Source organism: Lonchura striata, chromosome 6 (assembly GCF_046129695.1).
Source record: "Lonchura striata isolate bLonStr1 chromosome 6, bLonStr1.mat, whole genome shotgun sequence".
Classification (NCBI taxonomy): domain Eukaryota; kingdom Metazoa; phylum Chordata; class Aves; order Passeriformes; family Estrildidae; genus Lonchura; species Lonchura striata.
In genome coordinates this window covers 43,687,567-43,702,637 of record NC_134608.1, presented here as the reverse complement: position 1 = coordinate 43,702,637, position 15,071 = coordinate 43,687,567, and the positions used below count along the sequence as shown (strand labels likewise).

General features: G+C 36.1%; 1 protein-coding gene across 1 annotated transcript in view; it reads left to right on the top strand.

The window, feature by feature from the left end:
- PDHX (pyruvate dehydrogenase complex component X) overlaps positions 1 to 14,796 on the top strand; it is a 32,957-nt gene extending 18,161 nt beyond the window's left edge. The window contains exons 6-11 of the mRNA XM_021555099.2: positions 3,693 to 3,864; positions 5,326 to 5,473; positions 7,307 to 7,365; positions 10,029 to 10,187; positions 12,319 to 12,383; positions 13,615 to 14,796. Coding sequence (XP_021410774.2) covers positions 3,693 to 3,864; positions 5,326 to 5,473; positions 7,307 to 7,365; positions 10,029 to 10,187; positions 12,319 to 12,383; positions 13,615 to 13,879 — 868 coding nt within the window. The 3' untranslated portion in view covers positions 13,880 to 14,796. The remainder of the gene's footprint in view (positions 1 to 3,692; positions 3,865 to 5,325; positions 5,474 to 7,306; positions 7,366 to 10,028; positions 10,188 to 12,318; positions 12,384 to 13,614) is intronic.
- The last annotated feature ends 275 nt before the right edge of the window (positions 14,797 to 15,071 follow it).

The following is a 15,071-nucleotide window of genomic DNA, read 5'->3' as shown; positions in this document are numbered from 1 at the left end:
TTTCTTTTTCCTTATGACCTTTGGCTGAGTTGAGATGTAATAAGGAATTGGATAGAATATGCTGTGTAACAGCAAATCGTCAGAGAGAGTTCTTTCTTAGTTATGTAAGTGTAATGTGTAATGAGGCTATGGCAGGTGGAAACCCTCTAGGATTTTAGCTAACGAATAAACACTTCCTAGTTGTCATGGAGATCTAGCAAAGATTTTTCTGTAGTTATGAGAATTACCTAGCAAAATAATTTCTTTTTAAAACTGTTTTTTTCTTACAAAAGATTTGGCTATGAAATGTCAGTTTAAGATGAAGAATGTCTGGGGTTTTTTAACGATTATTTTGAAATGGGGTTAACTTTTCAGATGCCTACAGACTATTATATTCAGTTTGAAATTAAATGTGCAGATTCTTATAGAGAGCTGCTGCAGATATTCAGGGAAATACTTCTTTTGCTGCACTCACCAGACTACAAGAAAGAAAGATAGCAAGTTACATAACCAAGCAAGATACTTTCTCCCAACTTTCTACCTTTAAATTCAATTCACTGTAAAAATTGCAACAGCAGTTGGAACTTCCACTCTACTGGTGTTCTCTGTTGTGACCCTCTTGCTTAGCAGGCCAATGCTTTATTTATCTGTATACTTTCATTTATTTTTATTTCTCTTATGTGTCTGTTCAAGGTTGAATTACTATTGGTTTTTTTCCTGCCTGTTTTGTTGTTGGTTTTGTGTGTGATTTTTTTTTTGTGGAGTGTCAGGGGTTTTTTATTTGTTATTTTGAAGTAATATCTTCTCATATCACTTAATATCGTTTTCTTCAAAAATGTCCTAGAAACATCCTAGAAAATTGGTGTGCCAGTACAAAGTAACTCACAAATTCTGTCAGAGATTGCGCCATGTTTTTACTCATCAGCTCAGACATGTTTGGGAGGTCTATATTAAAATTGATTGTTTCAGCTACCTCTGCCCTTTCCCATTCTATTTCATAGTGGTCTAGGGATTTATAAGTGCAGCCATGAAAAAGCTGGTTATTGAGAACCATGTTTTTCTGAGGCCCTGTTGCTCCCAGCTGTTGTTAAGTCAGTGTGTCTTGGGATCTCTGAGCTGTTCAGGCATTTTCAGCTTGCAAAGAACGCAGAGCACACCCATGGAGTGCTGTTTTTCTGGAGATTAAATTCATGTGCATGTATGGAGTACATACTGATCCTGATATCTCTGCTGTGTGCAATGTGTTAGCTGCTGTTTGGGAGGAATGAGCTCTTTCTATAATGATAGGGCAGTAAATCTGATACCTCTAAGTTTCTGATGTGCTCTGAATCTCTGCTACCCATTTGCCTTCTTGCAGGAAATCTATGAATTGAGTAAACAGGTGTAAACTTGTGAAAAGAGACTATGAAACATAATAAAGGGTTTGGGTACAATGTAGTAACAGTAACTGCCACCACAGGAAGCTTCTGTCAATCTATGCATCTCTTGTTGCACTGCTGGATCCTCAGAGATTCTTAGGTGTCTGTTTAACATAATTTGTATCAAGAAAAGTATATTTTGAACGCAATATACTCAGTTTTCTCTCACCATTCTTTGAGTCTTGGCTAACATGAAGTGAAAAGACCAAACATTTCTGCAGTAGTGGTAAACTGAAGTGTAACAGAGTTGCCAGAATCTGCATATTTCTAATAATAGCAGTTTGGTAAGGCATATTTTTGTTCAATAAATGTTTACTAAACTTTCATATCTTTTCTGCAAAGACGTTGCTCTTTCATGTTTGTTATCTCTCTTCTCTGTTACTGACTCATATTGATAGAAGCTAATAGAGTTGTTGGAAAGATGTGACCAATCCTTCTTTTTCCAGTTTTAATAAAATACCTATTTACCTGACTTTTACTTAAACCTGTTTAATTTTATTTGTTTTGTTGCCACTTCTAACTCTGATTATATTCAGGTTTGCAGTGTTGCAACCATGACAGTCATAACACTGATGCACCTGTTTTTCTTAACCAGTTAAATAATTTAGAATTGATGGGGGGGAATCTCTATTCATATGTGTGTATACCGTATGTGAACTTAGATTTTTATATATGTGTCTTTTGTACAAATCAGTTTCAGAACGTCTTGAGTGAATCTTTAAATCTAAAAATAAGCTCAATTTTGGCAATACATTTTCCAATTAATGCACTAAAAACAACCAAAACCAGACGGTCTCTCCTATGACTTGTCAAGTGAGAGCCCTTAACAGATTTTTGGTACCTTCTAAATGTTAACCAAAAAGCTTGTATTATGTCATGCAGTTACTTTTTATGTTTCAAATTGTAATGGTAGGGAATGATTTTCATTCTATGAAATCTATTTTTTTTCCTCTGATGCAGTAGTTGTGTCAAATAATCAACATTTAATTTTAAAACAAATCTTGGCCAGCATGTTAATTTGGGAAAACAAGTAACAGTTTTTAATTGACAAAAACTTTTCTTTTGAGCTCATTTGTTTTTTGTTCTCAATATTGTTTGTTGAAGTATGTATTGAAGGTAAGAATAAATTGAAGCAAATCAGCAATGGGAAGAGGCATTATGTAGAGGTTTTCAATTTTTAATTCTTGTTTCTGGAGTTCTCCATTTTAGGAAGAACTAAGAATGCATAATGTTCTGAGATTTTGTTCTTTCTATAAAGATTTAATAAACTCTTGGCTGTCACTCAAAATAGTCTCTTAAGCAGTAATCTATTGAAATTAGATAGCTTTGTTTAGCATTTATGTTTTGTGTTTCAAACCTTGGAAGTATTTAAGGAGTCTGATTTTTAATTTTTTTTAGTTTCCTCTGCCAATTTGTGAAATTGAACTTTTGTGTTCTTGCTGAAGTGATAGGAATTTATCTGGGGTATATTATACAGGCTTTTGTTAGCAGATCTGGAGAATAAAGAGAGGAGATCTACAAATGACTTGCCTTGCAGTTGGCAGTGATGGTGGAAACGCAGTTATTTCTGTTCAGCCTCCTAGGTGCTGGTCTTTACCTCGTTGCTTTATGAATGCAGTGCACCTGGAGCAGACACAGTGTCATGGCTTAGAGATGGAGCCTCTCCTCTCTGTCATACTGTGCCCACAACAGGAAAATTTTGTGGTGGTAGCTGTATCAGTAAAAAATCCTTGGAGAACACTTTGGCTTTGTTTCTCCAATGTGGTGTTAGGAAGTGTGGGCCTGTATAACATCTGTGCCTGGCTCTGCAGATTTATGTCAGAAAGGTGCAGAGAAATGAGTGATAAATGTGTTTATCAATTTTCACTTAGCACTAAGTAATTACATTCAATTCAGAGTATTACAAATATAACAGATGAAACAGCTTTTACTTTAGACTTTATAGCTTGAATAAATGTACTTTTTCATTTAGAAGAATTGCTGGTGCAATCAAAAATCACTTTACATGCTTACAGTTAGTGATGATTGTTATGCTTCTCTAACACAAGTGTTTTCTGTTACTGCATATTCAGGCCCTTTTATTCATGGAAGTTAATGAGAAGTTACTAAAAAGATACCACAAAGGCAACACAAGATTAATATAATTTAATAATAATCACCTTCTTAATGTTTGGTTTGACAACAGAAATTGTACAGAAGTGGCTAATGAAATAGAATAAGTGATGGAATAGTAATACTTAGGTAATTGTTAAATAGCTTCTTTGCAGTCAGTATTTCACTGTGTTTAATCACCAGGGATGCTCTCAAACTTCTGCAAGAGATGCAGAAAGGTAAACCCAGTGAATTGAAACCTGTGGTTTCCCCAGCTCCTGCTGCAGTGCCTTCTCCTTCACAAGCAACAGCCGTGACTTCCTATCCAAGGCCAGCAATTCCACCAGTTTCCACACCAGGAAAACCTGCTGCACTGGTAACTCTTCTGCTAAGATTTCAGCATTGCTACAGCTGAATAGTGCAAAAGCTGCTTCAGTAGCTCTCAGATTTCTAGATCTAGAGAGAAGAAGGAAACTAAGGCCACCCTAATGTCAAACTCAGTGATGTGCAGTTTTTTCTATGTTTCAGTGATTCTAAGGCAATGTAATTAAAACTGTGAAATCCTTGAAATGATGGTCTGCATACTATTCTGTGTAGCTTGCAAATTGAAGTGATGGAAAAATTTATATTGCAGGCCTTGGAGAAACTAGAATGATTTATTTTTACTGTACTTGATTTGTATGCTTTCCTGGAAGATGTAAATGTCCATTAATGAGTTGTGAAGACCTGAGGAAGGAAAAGGCTTTGTGGTGGCTGCCTTGGAGAGTAAATGCGCTAACTCTAGAACCTAAATTAAATTGAAATGTTAGAAATACTATAAAATATTTTTTTACAGAATAAATGCCCTTGCTGAAATACACACTAGTAGAAATTGAAAAGCTTTTGTGGAAAACACTTTCTGGCTCTAGAACTAAATTTGCTGTATTTTTTTAGTCTGAAGTTTACAAGGTAGCTATAATTCATAATATTCAGGAGATGCTGCTGTTTTTTTTTATTTGGTTTTTTAATTTGGTTTTTTGTTTTTTTTTTGTTTTTGGTTTTTGTTTTTTTTCGCACTGTACAAAGAGCCAATCAGCTTAAAATCTCAGACTTGGATCCATCACAGAATAAAATATGTCTATGGTTGCACCAGAACATACATATTGCCATTTATTGTGTGTTGAGTGCTATTGAATATACACTGAATATGTACTAAGGATTCTATGAATCCTTATATGTTCAAAGGATAGGTGCTAAAGATTAAGTATATAAAATAATGTCTTGCAGAATCTTCTTGCTTTCTGTAGTCACTAGTATTTTAGAGAGATTACTTGCAAGTTGCCGTTTCTAGGAAGAAATTGGCCATTCAAACATTATTGGATTTATCTGGAAGGAGAGAGAAAAATAACAGAAAAGATGCAGTAAAGCCTGTCTTAAGGAGCTACACAGGGAATTGAAAAAGCAGTTTACTGAGGAAGTGTTCTTTCTGTAATTTAAATGGAGCAAAGCATAATCTGAGCAATATGCCAAGCCTGGAAGATGAAATAGTGCTTATATATTCTGGCTGAAAATAAATGCCTCAATACTTGGATTATTCTGTTTTAAACTAGGTTAATTCTATACTGTAAAATGGAATTAATCTGTAAAACCTGTTGTGTTGATCCCAGTTGATAGGAATAGACTATAACACTCAAAGGTCTTTGTCAGTAGTTGGAATGTATCACTTTTGGATACCCAGGGGATAGCTGACATGGTCAGGAGTCACTGATGGTAATGCATAAATGCTGGAGTACTTTCAGCAAAGGGGAACTGTGTTTGCTGTCCTGATATTTAATAAACAGCATGTGATTTCTTTCAGGGCACATTCACAGAAATCCCAGCTAGCAACATCCGAAGAGTTATTGCTAAGAGATTAACAGAGTCTAAAACCACTATACCTCATGCATATGCTGCTGCTGACTGTGCCATTGATGCTGTTTTGAAATTGAGAAAAGAATTGGCCAAAGGTTGGTAGTCTGATTTACTTTAACATGTGGTAATACTAATATGGTTATACTAATTGTTTAATTTTTTCTGTTTATATAAACTTCCCCAGGAGGTGTAGATTTTGTATAGGTAGACCACTATGCATTCTAATAGGGTTTTTTTCAGTATGTTGGACTCAAGCTGTAGTTCCTGGCAATTACTGAATTGGACAACTTGTCAGAATATAGGAAGACAGGTGTTACTTTGCCAGCTCACATATCACTCTGAAGTCTTATTTCTCACAATAACCAGGCTGCATAAGCAAGTAGTGATGCTCTGTTTGATGGAGACTTGAACCTCCTAGACTGGTACTGTCTGTGACTTGTAGGTCTAAGACACTTAAAGTTTTGATCTAAAGCTTCACGATTACTGTCATGGTTTGAAAGCTTGTAGGTTCAAATGGTAGCTTTCCTAAGTCATGTGAGCTCTGCATTCAGAATAACATGGCAGAATAATTTTAATTTGCATTTTTATTGCTGTACTGATTGAGAAACTGAGGCCAACTGTTCTGTACTAGTGACTAGCCCATGCTTATTTATCTGTTTGGTCTAAAATTAAATTTGACAGGTATATTGAGATTTCCTAGATGATGATACAAGAGCTGCTTGTCCTTCCACTGTTTTTTTGTGTGACTAATTTTTAATGCAACAGTACCCAGGTCATTTTTCTACCTGTTATTTTTCCTAATGGTATCTTATTCACAAATGAGAATCAAAGACATTTTCTGAAGCTGATATTTTCTTTAAATAGCAGCAATTCATAAGGAATGAACCAAAAAAGGATCTTAGGAACACTAACTTGAAATTTTTCACACCTCTCCTGCTGTTGTTAATTCTTAATGAATATTTCCTTTAACTGCAGAGGTGGAAAAGCCATATGTCTTTGCATGAAATTGAATAGCAGAGCTTGTCCTGGTCGATTTTTGTTTCCTCTGATGGAAATTGTGGGGTTTTTAATAAACATCAGTGATGCAGGGTAAAATATTACCACATGTGGATCATTTAACTGTATTTCTGCTCTACTGCTGGACAGTGACATTTTTGCCAAGGGTTAGGAATATAGTATGCAAACAGAAACCAGTGCGTATTTGATGATCAAGGTACAGGTTTGTCTGATGTGAAATTCTGTCAGTGCAGCATAGAAATTGAAAGTTCCATTATGTTCTGTTGGAATGCGGTCTCTCTTCTTATACATAGATTACTAATCATGGCAAATATTGCAGGCCAGTTATGTGGTAAGTGGATACATGGTTCACTCCTCTAAATTTGTGATGACCTAAGGATGTTTCACGTGATGTAATGATCTATAAATTATTTTCCCTTGCAAAAATATTTCTAAACTTATGTATGTTACATGCTATAAACCAGATTTGAAAATTAGGCAATTTTGCTGCTTGATCAATTTTGCTGACAGTAGTGGAAGGGTAATTTAGGGTTTTTTTCAGTTGTGATAATGATAAGTTTAATATTGTATAAATCCATTTTAGGGTAATTTTATGGCCTAACCTGCTTTGTATCTATTATCTGTGCTTCTGATGCCACTCCTGATTTTAGTTACAAGTTTCAGTCTCCTGAAACTCTCCTGAGTGCCTTTGCAGGAGATTTTTCTTGATGGATATGTCTTTTGTCCCAAGGGAGGGAAGAGTTTTCTTGCTTTTATTATTGGAGTTTGAAGATAAGTGACTTTCTGTTAATGCTTCAAAGAAATAAATCTGCTGAATCACTAGTCTTGTCATCACACAAATGCTGATAAAGCAAATCTTATAAATAATGATTGTTACCCTTTTTAGATTTTTTTCCTGTTTCCCTTTGCAGATGACATTAAAGTATCTGTAAATGATTTTATCATCAAGGCAACAGCAGTTACTCTGAAGGTAAGCAAATAATTGACTTTAAGAATATTTTTAGTAGTAAACTGCCAAGGAGACAAGAAAAGAATTTTGTGAGTCTATGTGGAGATGTGAGTGGGTTCACAGTAAAGCTGGTAATTTTGTATTACTTATTATCAGGTTTTTTTAGGTTTCCAGGTAAAATTCTCTTCACTGTCTATGCTGTGAACTATAAAAATGAGAATTTCTAGTGAAGATCAACTTACTGCTGTTAACATCTGCAAATCACTGTAGTTGCTTTGTCAGCAGACTAAAGGCATTTGTAAGATCATTCAGTTAAGCTTAGTTACATCTTATTTCTTTTAGTTATAAGCAAACATTTACCTAAGTCTTACACAAACTTTGTTATTACTTCAGGTGTATTCTTATGGTACATTAAGTGATGCCTGCTTTGAAATAAAAATTCTTCTGGCAACCACTCTTCTAATTGCTAGGAATTCTCATTGCCTGGATTACCTCAAAATAATATAAAAACGTTGGAAAGGATGTGAAGGCTGGTTTTCTCATTTGTGAGGATAATTTGAACTATTTAGAAGTTGAGAGAGGAATTTGTTTAAGTTGGGGGAGTATTCCTATGGAATTGAGAGAACACTGGATTGGAAGAGCCTTAACAAATTTCTAGCTGAACATGTACTAAATATTAGTGTACAATTTTAAGAGGCATATCTTAGGTATAGCTTAATGTATAATTTGGACAGAAAATAGACAGGATTCTAGGCAGTTTCATAAGCAAGTGCCCTGAGAGAAATTTGAGGCTTTATTTAGACCAGAAAAAAAACTCTACAAGTTAATACCAAAACCAAAAGGGAGAGCTAAATATGTGTGCTGTGCTTTTGTTACATATATACATAACAAGAAGCTTTTTTAGTGGCCTAATGAAACCTTTTGTGAGGAAATAGTGACACCCCAAGTTTACCATGAACTGCTGTGAGTGTTGGATAATTTATCTCTGCACCAGAGAGCAAGTAAAAGGAACAGGAGACAGAGAGAGCAAGAGGTTTTGTGTTTTGTCTTCTGAGGGGGCTGTTAGTTTTTGAGGTGATGATAATGTTGTGTTGATATGGAAGTAATCAATAAAATTATTCTATTCTATTGCTTTGTTAGAAATCTATGCTAGCATTTGCTTGACTATTAAAATAATACACTAAAAAAAACCCAACATAATTAACTCAGTATATCAAATTCATGATCAAGTTCACATCTCATCTCCTTTCTGTTCAGCATTTCAGGAAAAGATGTGGGCAACTGCTTTAAAAAAAGAAAAAAAAGAAAACCTACTTCTGCCTGTACCTCCCCCCTGAAATTGGGTAGTGCAAATACATCTTCAAGTTTAAATTCAAGGCAGTTTCATTGACTCTTTTCTGGGTACTCTTCAGAGAATATTTTGTTAATATTTTATTTCTGAACAATGAAAAATATGTTCTTCTAGCTTTAATGAGCTGACTGCAGCTGGTTTGACAGTTTATGACATACCTCAAGATACTGCTTGTATTGGTTCTTGAACATGCTAAATTTGTCTTTCACTTAGAATATCACAAGTCCAGTTATGGGTTCTGTGTTTCAGCTGACATTTGACAGCCAAGATTTTGCGAATGTGCCAGTGGGCTCACCAGGTGACAGCCCAGTATAACCATTCTTCTTTGTGGAACAAGAAGGGAGAAGGGTGGAGGAAAGAAGTAAAACTTCCAGGCTGATATCCTCAAGTGATTGGGCTTTGTAACAACCTATAGCAGCTGAACTTTAAAAATAAATCTTTAATTGTTGAAGTGACAAATTCTGTCTCTGCCATCTCTTTTGAATACCTTTATATAAAGAGTTTGAGTTGCACAGCACCCACTTGAGGGCATCTTACAACTGTGTAAACTGTGGGACTTCTAGAATTTTATTTAGCTTGCAAAGAATACTACATACTTTTTTCTTCTTTTCTCTCTTTCCTTTTACTTTTTTTTCACTGTACATTCTGGTGTTGAAGAATAGGAACTCGGAATACTGTTGTACCACTTCTTCCTGGGAGTGCAGTTACTTTAGATAGACAGTACAGTTACTTTTGATATTGTGTCTCTCCCATAATTTTTCTGCAATACTTTCTTCATTTCATTAAACTGAAAAAACAAAATGAAATTATCAGTTAACATCTCAATTTTAACTTAGTCCACCAACAAAAAAAAATAATCTGATGCATTTTAGGAGAACATCTGAATAACAGTGAGTGTACCTGCAGCATATTTTATTTGTTGAGACTCTTTCTTGAGACACCAGTGAAAAATAACATGCAGGTACAGTAGGATGTCCATATCCATGCTTTAAAATCCAACATCTTATGATTTATTTTGTGGGAGAAGTTGCACTGCTTTGAGAGTTTACATGCTGACCCATTATAACATGTTATCAGTGAAATTTTTAGTAATTTGAGTTTTTTTTTCCTAGCAACACTAAACAAACTTCTGTCTGTCCTGCCATTTTTAGTTTCTGGTGCATACATTTCATGCTTTTTGATAAAGTAAATACGAATTAAATCAGTGCAAACTAATTCACTTGGTGGATGCCTGTAGGTAGCTATATGTCTTAAAGGAATTTCCTTTTTCTTAATAAATGATTGTACAGTTATTCTTTTAACAGCTGTCTTTTTTTTATTGTCTGTGTGTTAGCAAATGCCAGATGTGAATGTGACGTGGGATGGGGAAGTCTGCAGGCGGCTGCAGTCCATTGACATCTCCATTGCCGTGGCAACGGACCGAGGGCTCATTACGCCCATCATAAAAGATGTTGCTGCCAAGGGAATACAGGAAATTGCTGCCTCTGCAAAGGTGGGTCTGAAATGTGCAGCAGGCTGAAGAATAGAGCAGCTGTATGGTTTTCTGTAGCAGAAAATGTAGCATGACCCAGATACACATCAGTAATAACAAAGGCAGTGGAACTAAAGCATTTTCAGCATTACTTACACTTCAAAATCATTAATTTTGCAACTCTCTTCATTTTTGATCAACAATAATATCATGTTATTTAGTTCAATGGTGGCTAGACTTCTTGAAAAATAAACCTTTACAGACTTTTGCAATTTAATATAATTGTAATTCTTCAATCCTCAAGAGAGTGCTGCTTAATGCTAATTTCATTAGTATTTCCAATCTTGAGGTTTGAGATTTTGGTTTTTTTGTGTTTTTTCACTTTCCCAGAAAATTTCTTGTGTCTGCTTTTTTTACTGTCTTTGCAGTTATATTATGGAACACATTTCTGTCTACATTTTTTTCAACGTGCAGTTCAATTAAGGATGTAACATTAAACTCCTCAGACTAATGAGCAGTATTTTGCATAGACCAGGTGCCAGTCAGTGTGATATGTGGTGGTTGTTGCCAGATAAAGGAGTGGGTTTTGGCAGGCAAAAGTAGAATGAATGATGAAATGTCCCAAGACAGGCTTCTTTTTATCACTTAACGAGTGCTAATCAAAGGCCTACAGCATCTGAGGAATGCAATGGAAGGAGGTCCTGGGGCATAAGAATGTCCCCAAACTCGACACCACTGTGCCTTTTATGTAAAACTACAGAAATCATAATAGTCCATGTTGACGGAGGGGAACAGCCAAAACGTTGTAGCAGAAAAAGATGGGTCATGCCACAAAACATTAATAAATGGGTGTTTTTAAGATTTTTTTTCCAGTCCATATTGCTTACTTTATGCCCAGTGTGTAGTGAAAACAATTCCTTACACTAGTAGCCAGTTGAGGAGGAAGGTCAGCTGAGATGGTTTTGGGGTTGGTGATAGAATGACAAGAAGAGAAGCATTGTTCATTGTTGTGCTTTCATTATCATTCCCAATACCTGTCATAGTAGTATGTGTGGTATTGCAAACCTCTTACCACAAATCAATGCCCTGCAGTGATGGAAATGCAGCTTGTGTTACATTCCATGGGGCCATGATAGTGAGCATTCCCCTTGCCTTTCAAGTGGAATGTGTGTGACATAGGTGTCCACACCAACATCATTTTGCTTTTCAACTTCTTCACTGAATTACTGAAATAAACATGTACCTCATGTGCACACATTGGAACTGCAGATACTTCTCTGTCAGTTTCCCTGTAGTTTGGCAGGGGCTTTCTGTGTGTAATTGCTTGTATATCCCCTTCTGCTGCATGGTAATTTGGATTTCTTTCCAGGTCATATGCATCCTGGCACTGGATTTTCATAATTCAAATAATGCAATTACACAAACACATCATGCTTATATTGATCCTGTTGTGTGAATGCTTTTCCCATGGCCATTGTCTTCACTAATTATTCAGAAAGGAGAAAAAGCCTAAACTAAAGCTTAGTGTATCCTTGTAGTTTTGACAAGCTTATTAAGAATTTTAAAATTTTGTACAGCTCTGTGATCTTATCTTGGAATGTAGTATGAACTTCTTGGGCTGTATTTGAACATTTCTTCGGTTAAATTTTAAAGAAGAATCTCACAAATGAAATGGAGATCACAGAAGGAGTGACCTTAAAGGCAACCTTCAGAAGGTAGTTTACCTGGGAGAAATATATTAATTCAATCTGGTAGAAAGTCCTGAAATAGTACATGTTGGTTTCTTTAAACAAATATGTTAAGAATACTGTGAATTTATCTCATCAGTGTTTTGCTAGATAATCTACAATCACCAGGGAGAATGGTGGTTCCATTGTAAAAACTGGAACAATATTTGTAAGGTGAGAGAACGGCGTTTATTGAACAGCCAGTATTGGTGAGAAAGTGAAGTTTCGTGTCCTAGTCTCTTTGCCAAATCATTGCAGATACAGCAGTGTTGCTGAGGTGCTTCCCTAAATCCAAAAGCATGTGACTTTTGCTTACTTAATGTCTGTATGGTACTTAAAATGTTTTACTGAAATAAAAATAATTAGTCTATTACAACACACTGATTTCTTTCTTTTCTCTGCCTGTTTTCTTTCTTTTTCTTTAGGCTCTAGCAAAGAAGGCCAGAGATGGAAAGCTGTTACCAGAAGAGTACCAGGGAGGATCTTTTAGGTAAAACTCTAGCACCATTTAATAAATGCAGAATGGGTTCAGAACTGTTTTATCCTCAGCTATTCCACTGTCTTTTAATGCATTGCTTTTAAAATCTTGCTCTGTTTAGAGTGAAACTCCTTGTGATGATTCTTAGGGCCAAACCTAGACTGTGTCTTGTATCAGGGAGAAACAATTACCCTGCTACAGGTTCATTTCATCTGTACTTGGCACTGGTGAGGCCACACCTTGAGTCCTGTGTTCAGTTTTGGTTCCATCCCCACAAGAAAGACATTGAGGACCTGGAGTATGTCCAGAGAAAGGCAGGGGAGCTGGTGAAGGGTCTGGAGCACAAGTCTTGTGAGGAACAGCTGAGGGAACTGGGGTTGTCAAGGCAGGGGGGACCATATTGCTCTTCACTCTTTCTGCTTAAAAGGAGTGTAGTTGTGGTGAGGTGTGGGTTGGCCTCTTCTCCCAGGTAGTAACAGGAGGAGAGGAAATGGCCTCAAGTTGCACCAGGGGATTGGATATCAGGAAGAAAATATTCATTAAATGGATTGTCAATCATTGCAACAGGTTGTCCAGGGAAGTGATTGATTCACCATCCCTGGAAGTGTTCAAAAAGCAGGTGGATGTAACACTTAAGGACCTGGTGTACAGTAAACATGGCAGTGGTGCCATTTGATGGTTGAACTGTACTGTTTAATCCTTTTTCCACTCTTTGCTGTAACTATAACCAAGAAAGGAGGAGATGATGGGCCAGCTTTCTCCATAGACAACTTGTCGCAGAAGAATCCAAGCCTTTCCTAATATACCACTTCACAGGTGGTGACACAGAATTGTTTTCATGTGCCTGAGTGATACCTAGATGCCCAAATTTTATTGCTTAGTGGATACCAGCAGCCATTGTAAGTTGCAGTTGTGAGGTTCAGTCTAAAAGACATTTGGCTTGGAACAGGGACAGGCAAAATATATTTAAATGGCTTAATTTCTGGCTTCATTGTGTGCAGTGCAAGAATATATTGCTGTAAAGAGATGGGATTTTTTAAAAGGTGCATAATTTTTAATTACAAAAATTCCAAACCCTTGAGAGTCTGAATGTACTCAACTGAAAACAGTTCAGATCTATTTTTAAGTTAATGGGTTTTGCCTTGGAGGGAATTTAAATCATACTAGTTCTTGTATATAGATTATTTCTTGGATGGAATATGTAATTTCTGATATTACTGAAACTCTTTTCTGTTTTGTTCAGTATCTCCAATCTGGGCATGTTTGGCATCAGTGATTTCACAGCTGTCATAAACCCTCCTCAGGCCTGCATCCTCGCTGTGGGCCGGGCAAGACCAGAGCTCAGAATTGTGGAAGATGAAGAAGGGAATGAGAAACTTGAACAGCATCAACTCATGACAGTGACTCTTTCAAGTGATGGTCGAGTGGTGGATGATGAACTGGCTTCAAAGTTTCTGGAGACCTTGAAAGCCAATATAGAGAATCCAATGCGACTGGCCTTAAATTAAACTCAGTGAAGATTGCTTCCTGGTTTGGCAACATAGATAACTATCATATACTTAGGATTGTTTTTCTGTATAGAGGAGCAAATAGCTGAAGACGGACAGTTAAAAATACTTAATTTATGAATTAATGTGAAACACTCATGATTTTAGTCTTCTGTAATAACCAGGTTTCGTACTGTAAAGCTAAAAGACTTTGAAGTTAACATACCACATTTCTTTAAACACATATTACCAATGGCACACCTTTGCATAGGAAAGTCAATCTCATCTGTTAAAAAAAACTCAATAAAAATTCATTAAATATAAAAGGGAATAATAGAATAATTTGGGTTGGGAGGAACTTTTAAAGGTCATCTAGTCCAGCTTCTCCTTCATTGACCAGGGATGTCTTCTGAGCCCCACGCACCCTGACCTTGAATGTTCCCAGAGATGGGGGATCTTCTGCCTCTCTGAGCAGCCTCTTCTTTTACCACCCTCACTGTAAACATCTTCCTTATATCTAGTTTGAATCTACCTAATTTCATTTTAAAACTATCATCCCTTCTCCTATTGCAACAGGCCCTGCTAAAAATTTGTTCCTGTCTTTCTTAAAAGCCTCCTTTAAGTATTGAAAAAAGCAGAACTTAATTGTGCAAGCAGTGTTCTCACAGAGGTCCCAGTATGAAATGTCAAATTTTGCACACTGAGTAGTTGCCGATTGATGCTGTTCTTTGCATGGATGGAATGTAGATGTAAGTAGAAAGTGTTTCATCTTCAGTGTATATTGAAATGTAACTCGGAGGCTCTAGTGCAGTGGCCTGAACTTTAACAGAATTTGATTGGTATCTTTCTTACATATAAATATGGAACCACATATTGCATGTAAATGTTATGAAATAACTGTTTACAGGACCTCATGAGAATATAAATTGTCAATAGAATTATGGGAGTTTGTTTTATTTTGGTTTGTGCAACTGCTTTTTCCTAATGATTTGTAGGAATAATTATGGCAGCAGTTTTACAAGTAAACAGCTACTTGCAGGACAACCTTTACTTAACACTGAGGTGAGAATTTTTGATAAATAAGTTTGCTTCTTTAGCAGCTTCTATCATAAATTTCAAAAACTATTAGTTTGACTGGAGAGAACTTTGATTACCAGATACAGTTTACTGTGCAGGAATGGACATAGCCATTCTGTATTTCCAAGAGTTTTTT